The sequence below is a fragment of the Strigops habroptila genome, chromosome 5 (genome assembly GCF_004027225.2).
Source record: "Strigops habroptila isolate Jane chromosome 5, bStrHab1.2.pri, whole genome shotgun sequence".
In the NCBI taxonomy this organism is placed as follows: Eukaryota; Metazoa; Chordata; class Aves; order Psittaciformes; family Psittacidae; genus Strigops; species Strigops habroptila.
In genome coordinates, this window is record NC_044281.2 from 82,662,484 (window position 1) to 82,676,820 (window position 14,337).

General features: G+C 57.1%; 1 protein-coding gene across 3 annotated transcripts in view; it reads left to right on the forward strand.

Moving 5' to 3' along the window:
* Positions 1-1,301: 1,301 nt before the first annotated feature.
* The window catches only part of PWWP2B (PWWP domain containing 2B), a 44,944-nt gene continuing 31,908 nt past the window's right edge, over positions 1,302-14,337 (forward strand). The window contains exons 1-3 of one of the 3 annotated variants that reach the window (XM_030487804.1): positions 1,326-1,569; positions 8,493-10,134; positions 11,151-14,280. In XM_030487804.1, the coding sequence (XP_030343664.1) occupies positions 1,439-1,569; positions 8,493-10,116 (1,755 nt within the window). In that variant the 5' untranslated portion in view covers positions 1,326-1,438 and the 3' untranslated portion in view covers positions 10,117-10,134; positions 11,151-14,280. Of the gene's footprint in view, positions 1,570-8,492; positions 10,135-11,150; positions 14,281-14,337 lie in introns of those variants that run through there. The other 2 variants (XM_030487802.1, XM_030487803.1) reach the window with 2 other exon arrangements.

Sequence of the window (14,337 nt, forward strand, 5' to 3'; positions counted from 1 at the left end):
GGATTTTTGTTCTTGTTTTGCTGTTTCAAGCAACAGAGAAAATAACACAACGTACTGTTCATGTGAGTTTACTGGCCCTTTTTGGCAAGTCTGTGCCTGAAACCTTCATAAGCCTTCAACAATTCACATGTGGGTCTTGGTCCTTTGTGTACGGTGAGAATTCAGCTTTAGCTGACAGCAGAGATACTTTATTAATTCTGTACACATCCAGTGTACGTGCGTCTGTTCAGCCTCCAGGTAACAACGGGATCCTTCCGTAAGAGATTAGTGAAAATCACAGAATCCCAGCCTGGTTTGTGTTGGAAGGGACCTTAAAGCTCATCCAGCTGCAACCCCCTGCCACGGGCAGGGACACCTTCCACTAGAGCAAGTTGCTCCAAGCCCCTGTGTCCAACCTGGCCTTGAACACTGCCAGGGATGGGGCAGCCACAGCTTCTCTGGGCACCCTGTGCCAGCGCCTCAGCACCCTCACAGGGAAGAGCTTCTGCCTCAGAGCTCATCTCAATCTCCCCTCTGGCAGGTTAAAGCCATTCCCCTTGGCCTGTCCCTACAGGCCCTTGTCCAAGGCCCCTCTCCAGGTTTCCTGGAGCCCCTTTAGGCAGCGGGAGGTGTTGTAAGGTCACATCATCTGTTAAGGTTGGTTATCAAAGTAAGTGGATGTGATTTACCAAAATGTCAGATTTCAGACACCTGCAAATGGGTGTGATGGTCTCTGAGAAGTTCTGCACAGCAATGCTGCCTCCACACACACCCTGAGGGCAGCACAGCCAGCGCCTGCTCCAGAACTGCACTGTGTGAGTGATCGGCAAAGGCAAGCTTAAAGGAAGGATTTTCTCTACTTTTTCCTCTAAAAGCTACATTTAAGAGGACTTGGCTTTTGTTTCTCACGGGTCTGTCCTTCACGTCTCTGAACTCCAAAGTGGAGATGGTCCGATGGGGCTGCACTGGTGCATCCATCCCTGGCAGTGTTCAAGGCCAGGTTGGACACAGGGGCTTGGAGCAACCTGCTCTCGTGGAAGGTGTCCCTGCCCGTGGCAGGGGTTGGATCTGGATGAGCTCCGGGGTCCGTCCCAGCCTCGGTGGTCCCGGGCGGCTCCTTGGGCTGCTCCCGGTGCCCGCCCCGGGGCGCCCCCTGGGCCCCGGCCCCGCCTCACGTGACGGCTGCGGGGAAAGGGGCGTGTCCTGCTGGCCCCGCCCCTCCCGCCGTGCCGATGCGCGCGCTAACGGCGCCGCCAGGGGGCGCTCCGGCGCTCCCGTTAGCCCCGCCCCTCCCGGACACGTGCGCTCGGCCCCGCCCGGCGGCGCGGGGGCGGCGGCCTGACGTCACGCACGCACGGCGCCGGCGGCGGCGGCGGCGGGGCGCTCCGTGAGGTCATCGCGCGGCGCGGCCCGGCCCCGGCGGACCCCGCTGCGGGGCGGGGGGAGCGGCGGCGGCAGCATGGCGGAGGCGCCGCGCGCGGGCGCGAGCGTGTCGGTGCTGGTGGAGCAGGTGGTGAACGACACGCTGGTGGTGACGCTGAGCTGCGGGCAGCGCCGCTTCGCCGGCGTGCTCATCGACTGCACCAAGAAGTACGGCGGAGGGGGGGGGGCACCGCGCGGCTCCGGGCACCCCGGCCGCGCCCTTTGTCCGCGCGGGCGGGAACCGGGCGCCGCGGGGGGAGCAGGGCTAGGGTGTGGGGGGGGGTGCGACCGTGTCCGTGCCCGCGCTGCCCGCCCGCGGCCGCCCCGTCCCCTCGCTGCGGGCGCCCGACCTTGTGCGGTGGCGGCGGCCCCGCGCCCTTGGGAGGAGGCTGCGGCCCGGCCGGCGCTGGCCCCGCCGGTGCCGGCGCTCCGAGCGGCTCCCGGGCCCGTCCCGGCGCCCCTGCGGCCTGGTCACCGCGCTGCGGCTGGCACCGCTGGCCCGGTCACCGCGCCGGGGGCCCTGGCCGCGGTCCCGGGGGTCTCCTGCCCCTGTTTCCCGTTCGGCCGCGGCGGCAGCAGCGCCGGGCCCGTGCCGCGGCCGGTGCCGAGGTCCCGCGGGAGGGCCCGTCCTTCAGAAGGACGGGGAGCACCCACACGTGGATGCTTTGTCTCGGGACGCCCCGACCTCTGAAGCATCCCGCTGGGACCTGCAGCCGCCCCGGGACGAGCACCCCGGACCCGGGGCTCTCCTCCGGCCCGTGCTGAGAACCAGGGGCTGGTTCCTGCCTGCTCAGGGGCTGCGTCGCCGGGTCGGTGCTGGTGGGTCCCTCTGGCGTCACCCCTGCGGTTCCCTTCAGCTGACGGGAAGCGAGGCTTCTGAGCCTGGTTCTCGGGGCTTGTTCAGCTTCACGTGGCTCTCCCGGGAAACTGGAGCCGGATTCCCTGCAGTGTTTGGGCAGCGAGCTCCGGTAGCGCCTCCGAACCCGGCCTGGTGTCCGGTTCCAGCCAGCGCGGCGGCACGAGGCATCTCCTCGGCCAGTTCCAGCTGCGTCTGCCTTCCAGCATTCCGCTTGTCTTGCTCCCTGCTGGCAACGTGCGCTTCTCGTACCTGATCTTTTTCCTCCCTAACCTTTCTCCATAATTCTTTTCCTTCTTTCTTCCCTCTGCGAATCCCAGGAATGACCCGATGCGTGTTTCCTCCCAGGCTTTAAGATGCTTCTGGAGCCCGTGGCTGACCCAGCCCTGGTACCACCGGTCTCTGCTGGGGCAGGAGGGCGGTGGATGGCCTGTGACTGCCATGCTGGGGCGGTGGGATTGTCTCTGAGGTTTGGTTCTTGTTCCACTGTCATCCCATCAACCAGGAGACCTGCAGCTCGGCGGGGGGCTGCCTGGACCCGCGGTGGGGATGCTGCAGCAGCATCCTGCCCCTGACGTGTAGTGGGACAGGGAGGGCAGAATGAGGGGGTGCTGATGTGGTTTGGCTCAGGGGCAGGATACCCGCTCCCATCGCCTCCCTCCTGCCCCAGTGACTGTGGTCTGTAATGGTCAGATTCATCTGAGACAGAGGTGAGCCCCAAGGTCACACAGGGGTGGGATTGATGCTGCTCCTTCTTGTCACCTCGAAAGCCGCCTTGGCACCCAGCGGTGTGGGAGTGCTGCCGGGGGACAGGGGGAGCAGCCCCGCTTCTGGTGCCACCCTGGAACGGGCTCCTCAGGGCTGTGCTGTAGTCCTCTTCTCAGCACATCCCACTGTCTCTCCAGAACCCTGGAAGGGGAGAGCTCTGCTTCCAGAGGTCTCTTGCAGAGCTGGGACGGCCTCTCCCCTCTTTGAGTGTCCTACAGGGCAGCTGCTGGGGCCACATCCCATCCGTGGTGGCCATAGGGAGCCTGTGGCACGTGGTGGCCAACACGTGGCTGGAGAGCCATGGCCTCTGCTTGTGGCTGTGAACAGGCAGGGTTGGGTGCGAGGTGAGGGCCTGGCTCCTGTGGACATAGTGAGTTCAGGTGAGCATGAGGAGCGGGCCGAAAGCCACCTTCTCCTGCTGCAGCCCTGCGTTCGGGATGTGGAGGGAAGAAGGGATCTCATCCCATGAACAGCAGGATGCAAGAGTCTGTTTGCTCGTGGTTGTTGTGTGAAGGTCGAGCTGTAGGGATTTGTGAGCTCGGTGCTGAGCTTTGAAGGCCCCAAAGCTAGTTCAGAACAGAGATGTGGCAGAGATGTTTTCCTTGCTCCTCCCTGTTCTGCTGATGGAGCCGTGTCCCTCACTGTGCCCTGTGTGGAGGTTACCGTGTGCTCTGCCTGTACCTGCCAGGCAGCAGGCAGTGCTGTGTGGTAGTGCTGCCCCATGAGAGCTGGGGCTGTGTGGGGCTGGCAGGAGAAGAGCAACCACAGGGGGTTGTTTTACCAGTCCAAAAAGAAGGGAGAACCCCAAAAGAGACGGGGGGCTGTGTGGTGCCTTTCTGGCTTTACCCTCTGGTTTAAGCTGGTTTTAGCATTACACAGGGAAGAGTGGCTGGAAAGCTGCCTGGTGGAAAAGGACCTGGGGGTGTGGGTTGGCTGCCTGGGCACAAGCTGCTCATGTGCAGCCAAGAAGCCACCAGCGGCCTGGCCTGTATCAGCACCAGTGTGGCAGCAGGGCCAGGGCAGTGACTGTCCCCCTGCACTGGGCACTGGTGAGGCTGCACCTCGAATCCTGGGTCAGTTCTGGGCCCCTCACTGCAAGAGAGACATTGAGGTGCTGGAGCGGGGCCAGAGAAGGGCACCGGAGCTGGTGCAGGGCCTGGAGCACAAGTGTGATGGGGAACGGCTGAGGGACCTGGGGGGTTTAGTCTGGAGAAGAGAAGGCTCAGGGGGGACCTTCTTGCTCTCTGCAACTGCCTGACAGGAGGATGGAGCCAGGAGGGGCTGGTCTCTGCTCCCAAGGAACAAGGGATGGGACAAGAGGAAACGGCCTCAAGCTGCCCCAGGGCAGGTTTAGATGGAGCTGAGGAACAATTCCTTCCCCAGAGGGTGCTCAGGCATTGGAACAGGCTGCCCAGGGCAGGGCTGGAGGCACCGTCCCTGCAAGTGTTCACACACCTCAGTGCCATGGGTTAGGGGTAGCCTTGGCAGTGCTGGGCAATGGTTGGACTGGATGAGCTTAAAGGTCTTTCCCAACCTGGCTCATTCCATGATTCTGTAGCCCTGCTCCTGCTGCCTGCAGCCTTGTCCTGTGCCCAGCATCCATGCTCACCGGAGATTTAAATGCATTTTGACTGCAGTTACAGTGTTTTTGGTAACAAGATGTGGCAGTTTTGTTGCAACTGAACTTAAAATTAGTTATTTTTTACCTGTGCATGAGTACAAATCACAGGGTGGTGTCTCCTGTTCCAGGCAGAGCTTGTATGGAGGTAACTTGGTCCATTTGCCTATGGCTGCCCCAGAAAGGGGGGTTACAAAGAGGGTGAAATCACATCCCACCGTATTTCCTGCTCCTCGTCATACCTGCACATGCAGCAGTGCCCCTGACCCGCCAGCTCAGGCACCTTCGTCTTAGCTGGATGGGTTCAGATCTGCACAATCAATGGTGACGGTAGGTGGAAGAAACACATGAAGTGCATCCAGATGTGTGCAGAAACATCTGGGGGTGTCGGGAAGCCGGTGAAGCTGATGTGCTGCTCCTGGAGGTGATGTGAGGCTGATGTTTCTCCCTGTGCTGCTCCTGGAGGTGGTGGGTGCCAGCTGAAGCGTTTCGTGCTCCGCAGGGGGTGGGAAGGCTCCGGAGCTCAATCCTCTTGGGAGGAGCTGTGCCCGCGGGGAGGGGGCTGCGGGCTGGGCCGGGGGGAGCGCGGGCGCTGCTCAGGAGCAGGCAGTGAGGAGGGACAGAGCGACTGAAAGCAGCCATGGGTGATGGTGCTTGTTCACAGGGTGCTGTGGGTGCTGTAGGCGCCTGGCGCTGCGGGACAAGAGAAGAGGTATCTGTTGGTGGCCTCCCCGGAGCTGTTGTTGTTCTCTTCTCCTCCTTCCCCCTGCGCCTGAGAACAGGGCCGGGGTGCACATGGGCTGGTGGGGAGGCAGGAGAGATGGCAGAACTCCTCTTCCCTCTGCCCAGAACTGGCCTGGTAGGCAGGCAGGCTGCAATCAGGATGATTCCTCAGCAAAACTGCTTTCCTGGCCTTTGGAGACACTTCCAGTAGGAAGGAAAAGAGCTAGAGGCTCCTTGGCAGCAAGTGTCCATCACCCATGTGCACCCGTCAACACCCCAGCACACCAGGTAACCCATGGCCATGCGTGCATGCTGTGGGGCACCCGTGCGGTACCTGGCCCAGGTTCCTGGTGCGCTGGCTGGAGCAGGAGCTGCTGGAGGAGCTGCAGGGCTGCAGCTCACCCTGCCTGCCCTGGCTGTGCCTGCAGGAGCACCCAGTGCCCGCAGCGTGGCTGCGGCGGTGCTGGGCGCTGCTGGGGGTCCTGAGGCCGGGAGGAGGGAGCCGTGAGCTCCTGCTGTGCAGGGGTCCCGAGGCAGAGCGGGCAGAGCACACCCGGCTGCATGTCCTGCCATCCCAGCACCCTGTGCCACAGCCATCTCCTGTCGGGTGCTGTGGTGGGATGCAGGATGCAGTGTGCCCACCGGTGTGAGCAGTCCTGCTGCCCCACTGTGCTGAGCAGGATTTGTGGAGGTATGTCCCTGCCGAGCCATGGTCCTCCAGGACAGAACCACTGCCTGGTCGTGAGAGAGCTGCTGCCAAAAATGAATCCTGCTGTGACCATATCCTACAGCCTCATTGCACAAAGTAACCAGAATTCATAGCCAGAGCTTCGGAAATGGCACCACTTTCAGTTGTTTTATGAATGATGCTGACATCTCTGGCTGTACAAACTGTACTTGCTTCCTTGATTGTCATTTGAAAGACACCTACACTTGCTTGTCTCTATTTAAAAAACCCTCCTGGAACAAACCCATTTTGTTCCGAATTCTGTGGTTTCAGCAGTTTAGTCCTCTCGGCTCAAACTTGGAGCTTCCCAGTTCAGCTGACCTGTCGCCGGAGCAGCGGGCTCTGCGCCCTGGCTCTGGGTGATGGCACAGGGCTTTGCCGAGCGCAGGTCACTCAGTGCTGGGGTTTGTTTCAGAGAAGGGCTGTGACTTGGTACCAGCATCAGGCTCGTTCCTGCTTGCTTGGTTTGTGCAGATCTATTTTTAAACTTGGTGGGTGTCTTCATGGAGATCAGGTGAGAGAGATACAGTCTGTGTTCGACTGAGAAAAGAGGATGAAGCTGCTGATCAGAGCCATAGTGAGTGGGATCCATGATCCCCATTCTCCTGTGATCTGCTTAAAAAGCCCTGCTCTGTTTTGTGTCTGGTCTTGGGTGGATGCTCCTGGGCAGGAGGCACCTCCTCTCCTGTGCCTGGCCAGGTTGGACACAGGGGCTTGGAGCAACCTGCTCTAGCAGAAGGTGTCCCTGCCCGTGGCAGGGGGTTGGAGCTGGGTGAGCTTTAAGGTCCCTTCCAGCACAAACCAGTCTGGGACGCTGTGATTTTTAGGGTCCTTCCCACCAGAAAGCGGTGCAGCCCGAGAGCAGAGCTGGGCACTGGGAGCTAGGTGCTGCTGTGGAGGGAGGAGGCTCCTCTCCATCCTCTTCCTCTCCACCAGCAAACCTGCAGCAGTGGCTTTGTGCTTCTCTTGCTGAGGGGATGTGTGACTGGGGGAAGTGACTGGAGGAAGCTTTCAGCTCCTCTCTAGCACCCTTCTGCTTAAACAGCTGCCAGAGACCTCTCTGTAACACCACCAAGAAACTCCTCCCTTGCTGGAGGAAGGGCCCTTCCTAAGGGTTGGAAAGAAAATGATGGCCTGTGAGGAGGGCAATGGGAGTGAAGTATCCTAAGTTGAAACTAGTGTTTGGTCTGTACCTGTTCCCCATCTCTCTGTGGCTTCTTGGTGGCTCACCTGTACAGAGTTTTGTTACTAAAACTGCTGAGGCACCTCGCTGGCCGTGTGCTGTGTGCAGGGCGCTCCGGGCAGCCAGGCCAGCAAGCACTGCCGTCCTGAGGGCAAATATTTGTCCAAGTGCTGTGTGAGCACAGTGGTTCTAGTGTCAGGCCAAGGGCATAAATCGTGGTGCAGAAAGCCAGAGGCACGAGTCGCAGGTGTGAGTGTGAGAGGGTTTGCTTTTGGCAGTGTCTGTGCAAGACACGTATCGAGGCTTGGGCAGGCTGTGGTGGGCCTTGGTGTTGAACAGCAGCGCATCATCCCCCGTCGTCTCGCTGTTGTGAGGCAGCAGCGTGTATCCCTTGTGTTAACAAATCAAGTGCTGTATGGTGAGGCCGGGGCACAGGAGCAGAGCCGCGGACTGCTGCGCCGGTGGCTCAGAAGCGCAGGTTACCCGTCCGAGTTGAGATGTTCAGATTTCAGTGAGAAGCTGGAACATGAGCTGTGCAAGCACAGCGTGAGGAAGGCGCTTTCATAGCTCCCAGAAGGTTTGTGTGGTCTGCATCAGAGCCCTCCTCCTGCTCCCCCAGCCCGCTGATAAAATAGACTTCTCGGAGCAGAACTTTGTGCGGGGTGTTCATGGAAACAGAGATTCTGATCTCCACACATCTTCTGGCAGGAGAGTAGGACCCTTTCCTCAATTTGGAATGCTGTTAGTTTATCAGTGGCAGAATTGGCTGCCTTGTCCTAAAAGGCAAGGGGAAACTAGTGACAGGACAAGGGGGAATGGTTTTAAGTTGAAAGAGGGTAAATTTAAATGAGAGGCAGAAGCTCTTCCCTGTGAGGGTGCTGAGACGCTGGCACAGGGTGCCCAGGGAAGCTGTGGCTGCCCCATCCCTGGCAGTGTTCAAGGCCAGGTTGGACACAGGGGCTTGGAGCAACCTGCTCTAGTGGAAGGTGTCCCTGCCCGTGGCAGGGGCTTGGAACTGGAGGAGCTTTAAGGTCCCTTCCAACCCAAACCAGGCTGCGATTCTATGAAATGTGTATTGGTATGCTGAAGCTGTGGGAGGGTCGGTTGGTTTGTGAGACACCAGCATGGTTGCTGTGCACAGTCTTCCCAGAGAAGCACCTTTCAAACATCCTGACTCCTTGTCTCTTTCCCTCCCTGTCCTTCTCGCCCGCTCCAGGTCTGGCTTGTTCTGCCTCCCGTCCTCCTTCCCCAAGCCCGAGGACCCTCCTGCGGACGCCTGTGCCAACGGGGTCGCTGCTGGAGCTGCCGTGCCGGGGGTGACGGAGCCGCTGCCCGCTGCAGAGAAGCCGCCCCCAGGAGCTGGTGATGAGCAAGTGCCGCCGCTGCTGCCCCCCCCCAGCCTCCCGCCGTACCCCCCGTACTTCGAGGGCGCCCCGTTCCCGCGGCCGCTGTGGCTGCGGCACACGTACCACCAGTGGGTCCCGCAGCCGCCGCCGCGCACCATCAAGAGGACGAGGCGGCGGCTGTCGCGCAACAGGGACCCGGGCAGGCTCATCATGAGCACCATCAGGCTGCGGCCGCGGCAGGTCCTGTGCGAGAAGTGCAAGAACACCCTGAACCCCGAGGATGCCAGCGCCAGCAGGCAGAACGTGAAAACCAGGAGGAAGCTGAGCATCCAGGACAAGGAGCAGAAGAAGCATGGCGACGCCGACTACATGGAGAAAAGGAACAAAAGAGAGAAGAGAGAGGATGACAAGTTCTCTGGGGAGCTCGTGCATCGAACGCCCGTCATCAAAATATCCTACAGCACTCCACAGGGGAAGGGCGAGGTTGTCAAAATCCCCTCCCGGGTGCACGGCTCGGTGAAACCCTTCTGTGCAGAGCGAATGGTGCAGAACGGAGGGGAGGACCAAGAGGAGACCAGGGACTCCGAACGGTGTCGAGAAACCAAATGTTTCCTGGACAAGTCAGCAGGCAGCCAGCTTGCTTCCATTCCAAAGCTGAAGCTCACGAGGCCAGTGCATTCCAGCGCCGATGTCCCACCTCCAAAGATCCGGCTCAAGCCCCATCGCATCAATGATGGTCAGAGTGTTTCAATCTACAAGGCAGAACTTATTGATGAAATCAGTGTCCTTCAGAACAGCAGGGAGTCCAACCCTGGAGCCTTCTACAATGACGAATCCACAGACAGAAGTTTAGCTGAGGTATCTTCAGGGAGTTCAGGTGAAGATGAGGACTTTAAAAGGTTTCCCCAAGGTAAAGATGGACACGAGAACTTGGCTTTCCTTATGAATTATCGTAAAAGAAAAGCAGACTCTTCTAGCTTATCAGTGTGTAGTAATGACAGTCTGGATGAGTCCAAGTCTTCCAGTTCGGAGGTAACATCGCCAGAGATGTGTGACTTTCTGCCTGGTGATGATGCGTCCGTCTCCTCATCTTCAAAAGATGAGCGTAAAATGGTGCCGCCGCTGACGGTCCGGCTGCACACCCAGAGCGTGTCCAGGTGCGTCACAGAGGACGGAAGAACTGTTTCAGTGGGGGATATAGTTTGGGGTAAGATTCACGGGTTTCCGTGGTGGCCAGCGCGTGTTCTTGACATAAACCTCAGCCAGAAGGAGAACGGGGAGCCTTCCTGGCGAGAAGCTAAAGTGTCGTGGTTTGGGTCTCCAACGACTTCGTTCTTGTCTGTCTCAAAACTCTCTCCTTTCTCGGAGTTTTTCAAACTGAGGTTTAACCGCAAGAAGAAAGGGATGTATCGGAAAGCTATCACAGAGGCTGCCAAGGCAGTGGAGCATCTGACTCCAGAAATCAGAGATCTCTTAACACAGTTTGAGACATAACTTTGCCTCCAGCATCAGGTGAGTGCTTCTGAGCTAATGCTCCCCATCGAAAACCTCCTCGTGTGTTTTAATCTGCATTCCACTGGTTGGTTGCGTTTGCTTTTCCATAAAGCCTGAGGTTGGCAGTTGTTAAATGCCCGGCTGTTGGTTGGTGCTGGTGATTTCAGAGGGGGTAAGAAGCTTTGTTCCAAAAAGTTCCAAACCTTTGGGGGGACCATGGGAATTGGAACCCAGAGGGTGTACAAAGCAGTTGACACATGAGGAAGCAAGCATCAAAGAGCTAGTAAAGCTGTAGTGATATATCAGTGCCATTTACAGCTGGGATGTGGCAGGTATTGAGGGTATTTTGTACGCATCAGAACTAATCCTGTGTGCCTGGATGGCAAAGAGCTGCTAGACTTTAAATTTCTTTGAAGTATCTTTTGGTTCAAAGAACTAAAGCTCTTCTTGGAACTGAGTTTATCATCCCTATGTACTGGTGCCCACCAGTTACCCATAGCAGTTGAGGGCCCTTGGAGCCCCTTTGCTCCACTGCCGTTTCTCTGACCCTCCAATATGATGATATGTAGGAATAGGACAAGAGGTGATGGGTGTCAGCTGAAACAGGGAAAGTTCAGGTTAGACATAAGGCAGAAGCTGTTCCCTGTGAGGGTGCTGAGGCGCTGGCACAGGGTGCCCAGAGAAGCTGTGGCTGCCCCATCCCTGGCAGTGTTCAAGGCCAGGTTGGACACAGGGGCTTGGAGCAACCTGCTCTAGTGGAAGGTGTCCCTGCCCGTGGCAGGGGTTGGAGCTGGATGAGCTTTAAGCTCCCTTCCAACCCAAACCATTACATGATTCTATAATATGGATTTCTTACGAAGGCACTTTCTTTATGCTCTTCAAAATGGTCATACCAGAACCTGTCCTTAACTAGGAACAGTTATTTAGTATTTCTGAGAGCACTTGAGGTTTTGCACCTGGAGTGTCGGTGTGTTGCTGGGGAACGGCCTGGATCATCAAATTAAATCCTTTTGGGCTTCACCTCTTTGTTTAAGGACACGCAGAGGTGGGAGCTGAGTCTTTGTAATGCCTCCACGTTTGCTGCAGGCATGGAGGGGGATGGGACTCCCTCTCATCAAACAGGCAAAACTTTGCCCAGGGTGAGAGTTTGGTACCTAAACACACAGATGTGTGTGAGCGGGAATAGAAACACCAGCTGGAGTCTCGGTCGGTGCTGCCTCTACTGCACTGCCCTCGGTGAAGTCCACGCGGGAAGTCCAGCAGATTGAACCGGACCTGGAATCATTTCACAACCTTCCAGCCATCACTATCTGGACAAGACCTCGTCTGTGATCCTGCTAAATGAGGGGAGGGATTAACTCCTTTCTGAAAACCATAACTAATCATTAGGAGGAGTCTTGTTCTCAGAGGTCTTGCTTTATACAGGGGGTTCATTATGTTGTCCCCTAAATTTTTCTGCTCTTTTTCATGCTCGAAGGGCTGCGTGTACCCAAGCCAGCACTACTCCTGTTGTAGGCTGTTCTTTTAGCCGTGGGACTGTGGTGGTCAGTGCTCATGTAATCCCAGAGGGGAAAAAGGACTTTTTTGTACCCTCTGCCATGGGACTTCACCACTTGCTTGAGTGTGATGGAGGACTTGCCTTGCTTGAGTTATTGCTCCAACTCAGCAAGCCTGGTTAGAAGTGTGGTATGTTCATCCTGTGTGCTCAAGGTGTCTGGAAAGCTGGACACTCGAGCTAGTAAAAATGTAGCTGCAGCAGCAGCGTTTAAGCTTCATCCTTAATCTTGCCCCTTCATATGCGGCTTAACTCTGGCTAAAGACTTCATTATATCAAGAGCATTTGGACTGCACCCAAATTCCTATTAGCTAGATCTGGAGTATAAATAAACCTGATGCCCAGAATGTGCTGTCCTTGCCAGTGGGAGAATCATGGTCAAAATCTATCGCTCCTGTATGAACAGTGCTCTATTTAAAGGAGCAGCAAAGCCTCATCCTTCTCCTGAGCTGTCTTGGCTGTGTGTGTACGTGCAGTTTGGGAAGCAGAAAGGGCGCTCTCGCTGTTACTGGTGGCTCTCTGCTGTCCTGAGCTCTGCTGAGCTGGTGTGCCACGTCTGGTGGCCTCTGCTGTCCTGAGCTCTGCTGGGCTGGAGTGCCACGTCTGGTGGCCTCTGCTGTCCTGAGCTCTGCTGAGCTGGTGTGCCACGTCTGGTGGCCTCTGCTGTCCTGAGCTCTGCTGGGCTGGAGTGCCACGTCTGGTGGCTCTCTGCTGTCCTGAGCTCTGCTGGGCTGGTGTGCCACGTCTGGTGGCCTCTGCGGAGGGCAGGGGGCAGGGGGGAGCAGCAGCTCGTGCTCCAGAGCAGTCAGATTGGCCGTGCAAATCAGTCCATGTGGAGTAGGAGAGCGTGTGGCCAAGAGGAGCTCAGAGTCCAGACCTGAAGCTGAAACAGGAGGATGTTTGCCCGGTGACACGTTAGCCTAAGGAGAACGCTGCCTGTTCTTACCAGTAGGACCAGTGCAGATGTGGTGCTGATGGTAAGACCTGGCCATGAGATGCAGGGTGGAAGGCTGTAGGGCAGGACCTTAAGAAGGAGAAGCAGCACTCGCTCCGGAGGAGACCTGGGTTATTGCAGGCACAGTGGGTATCTGAGCTATGGGTACAGAGAAGGGGTGGAGCAGGGGGAAAGAAGAACACGTTGAGAACGACAAGAAGAAAATGCTGGGATGGCCTGGATTAGACCAGCCCCTTCCTTCCCTCCGTGCTCTTCAGCCAAACCTCTGCTGTCTATATGGGTACATGGGTACATTTAACACGTGACACCGTTTCAGCGGCCTCCTTCAGCTGGCTTTCCACAGGTGATGTTCTGCTTTAGGAGTGCCTGAGGGGAGCTACCACGAGGCTGCCTGGCTGGAGGTGACGTGGTACTTGGAGAAACAACTGCGGTCGCTCGAAACTAGAAGAGCAGAACAAAACAACTTCCTGTGTTGCATGTGCCACATGTACATGGGTTCCTGATGAGGCCAGCGTGTCCAGTGTTCTGGTACATCACTTGCACATCAACTCGTCGTTTCAGAGACCTGCCCTGTGCCTAATTCTCTCCATTCGGGAGGGTTGAATTTCATTGCTTTCCTTGGATTTCCCTAAGTAGAACTGAAATGTTCCCTTCAGTTGCTCATCATCTCTTCTTTCCTGAAGGTGCAGCTTCAGTTTTCACTATGTTCGCAATTCCCGGGTCCCAGGAGCACAGTGTCACTTGGGCTACGTGTCTAGAACCTTTGAGGCCTTGTACCTGTTGCTGTGGTTTCTCAGAGCAGGCATCAGACTGGTAATACTGCACATGGCTGCGTAAACCATTTTATGGTTTTAATAGTTTGTCCTTTACAGTTTTTTGCACAGAAAATACTTTATTAAAACCCTGTCACTGACCGACTGGTGAAACAAGGCCTCTGGAGGAGCAGCAGGCAGACCAGTGGGCTGGAACTCAGGTTGACTCCTGGTTAGAGCAGTGCCAGGACCAGAATGCCCCTGAGCATCCTCTGCTGCCGCTCGTAGCCTGTGCTTGTGGGTGACGCTGCGAGCCGCATGCTGCCGGTGCTGCGCGCTGCTGAGGGTGCTGCTCCAGGCAGGGAGGGGGCACTCGGCAGGCTGAGCAAGCCCTGCAGCACCGCAGGGCTGGGTCTCTGGTTGTGCTCTGTGATTCCCCGAGCGGCTGCCCAGCAGAGCTCCCTGCCCGCAGCCCTCTCGTGCAGCAACGCTTTGTGTCAAATCTGCCTGTGGGTTCTCGTGCACCTCTCGGCACGAAGCAAGCCTGCGATCTGTACCTGCATTTGCTTTGCAGCCTGGAAGATCCTTTATTCTTCCTCCCTTTCTTTATCCCTTGTACCCCCAAGCTGTGGAACCATTGGAAGGTTTTGATTTTGCTGCTCATAGCTTGATAGAGCCTCAGTATCAGTTCCATTAGCCTTTGATCACACAAAGCACACTGCTACTATGTACAGTAAAACCAAAGCTTATTGCATACCTGCTATATATAGTAAGCTCTAACGTAAAATTTGGAACGCTGGGTTATGACTTCACCTCCAAAGTTGTTCAGGGCTCTGTATGTGCATGTAGCCGGTGCTGCTTGCCAGCAGCTTATGAAGCAACATAAATCACTCTGCTTTTTCCTTTTGCCTCTTCTGCTCTACCAGGGGCACAAACGGTGTCTGGCTTTACACAGTGGT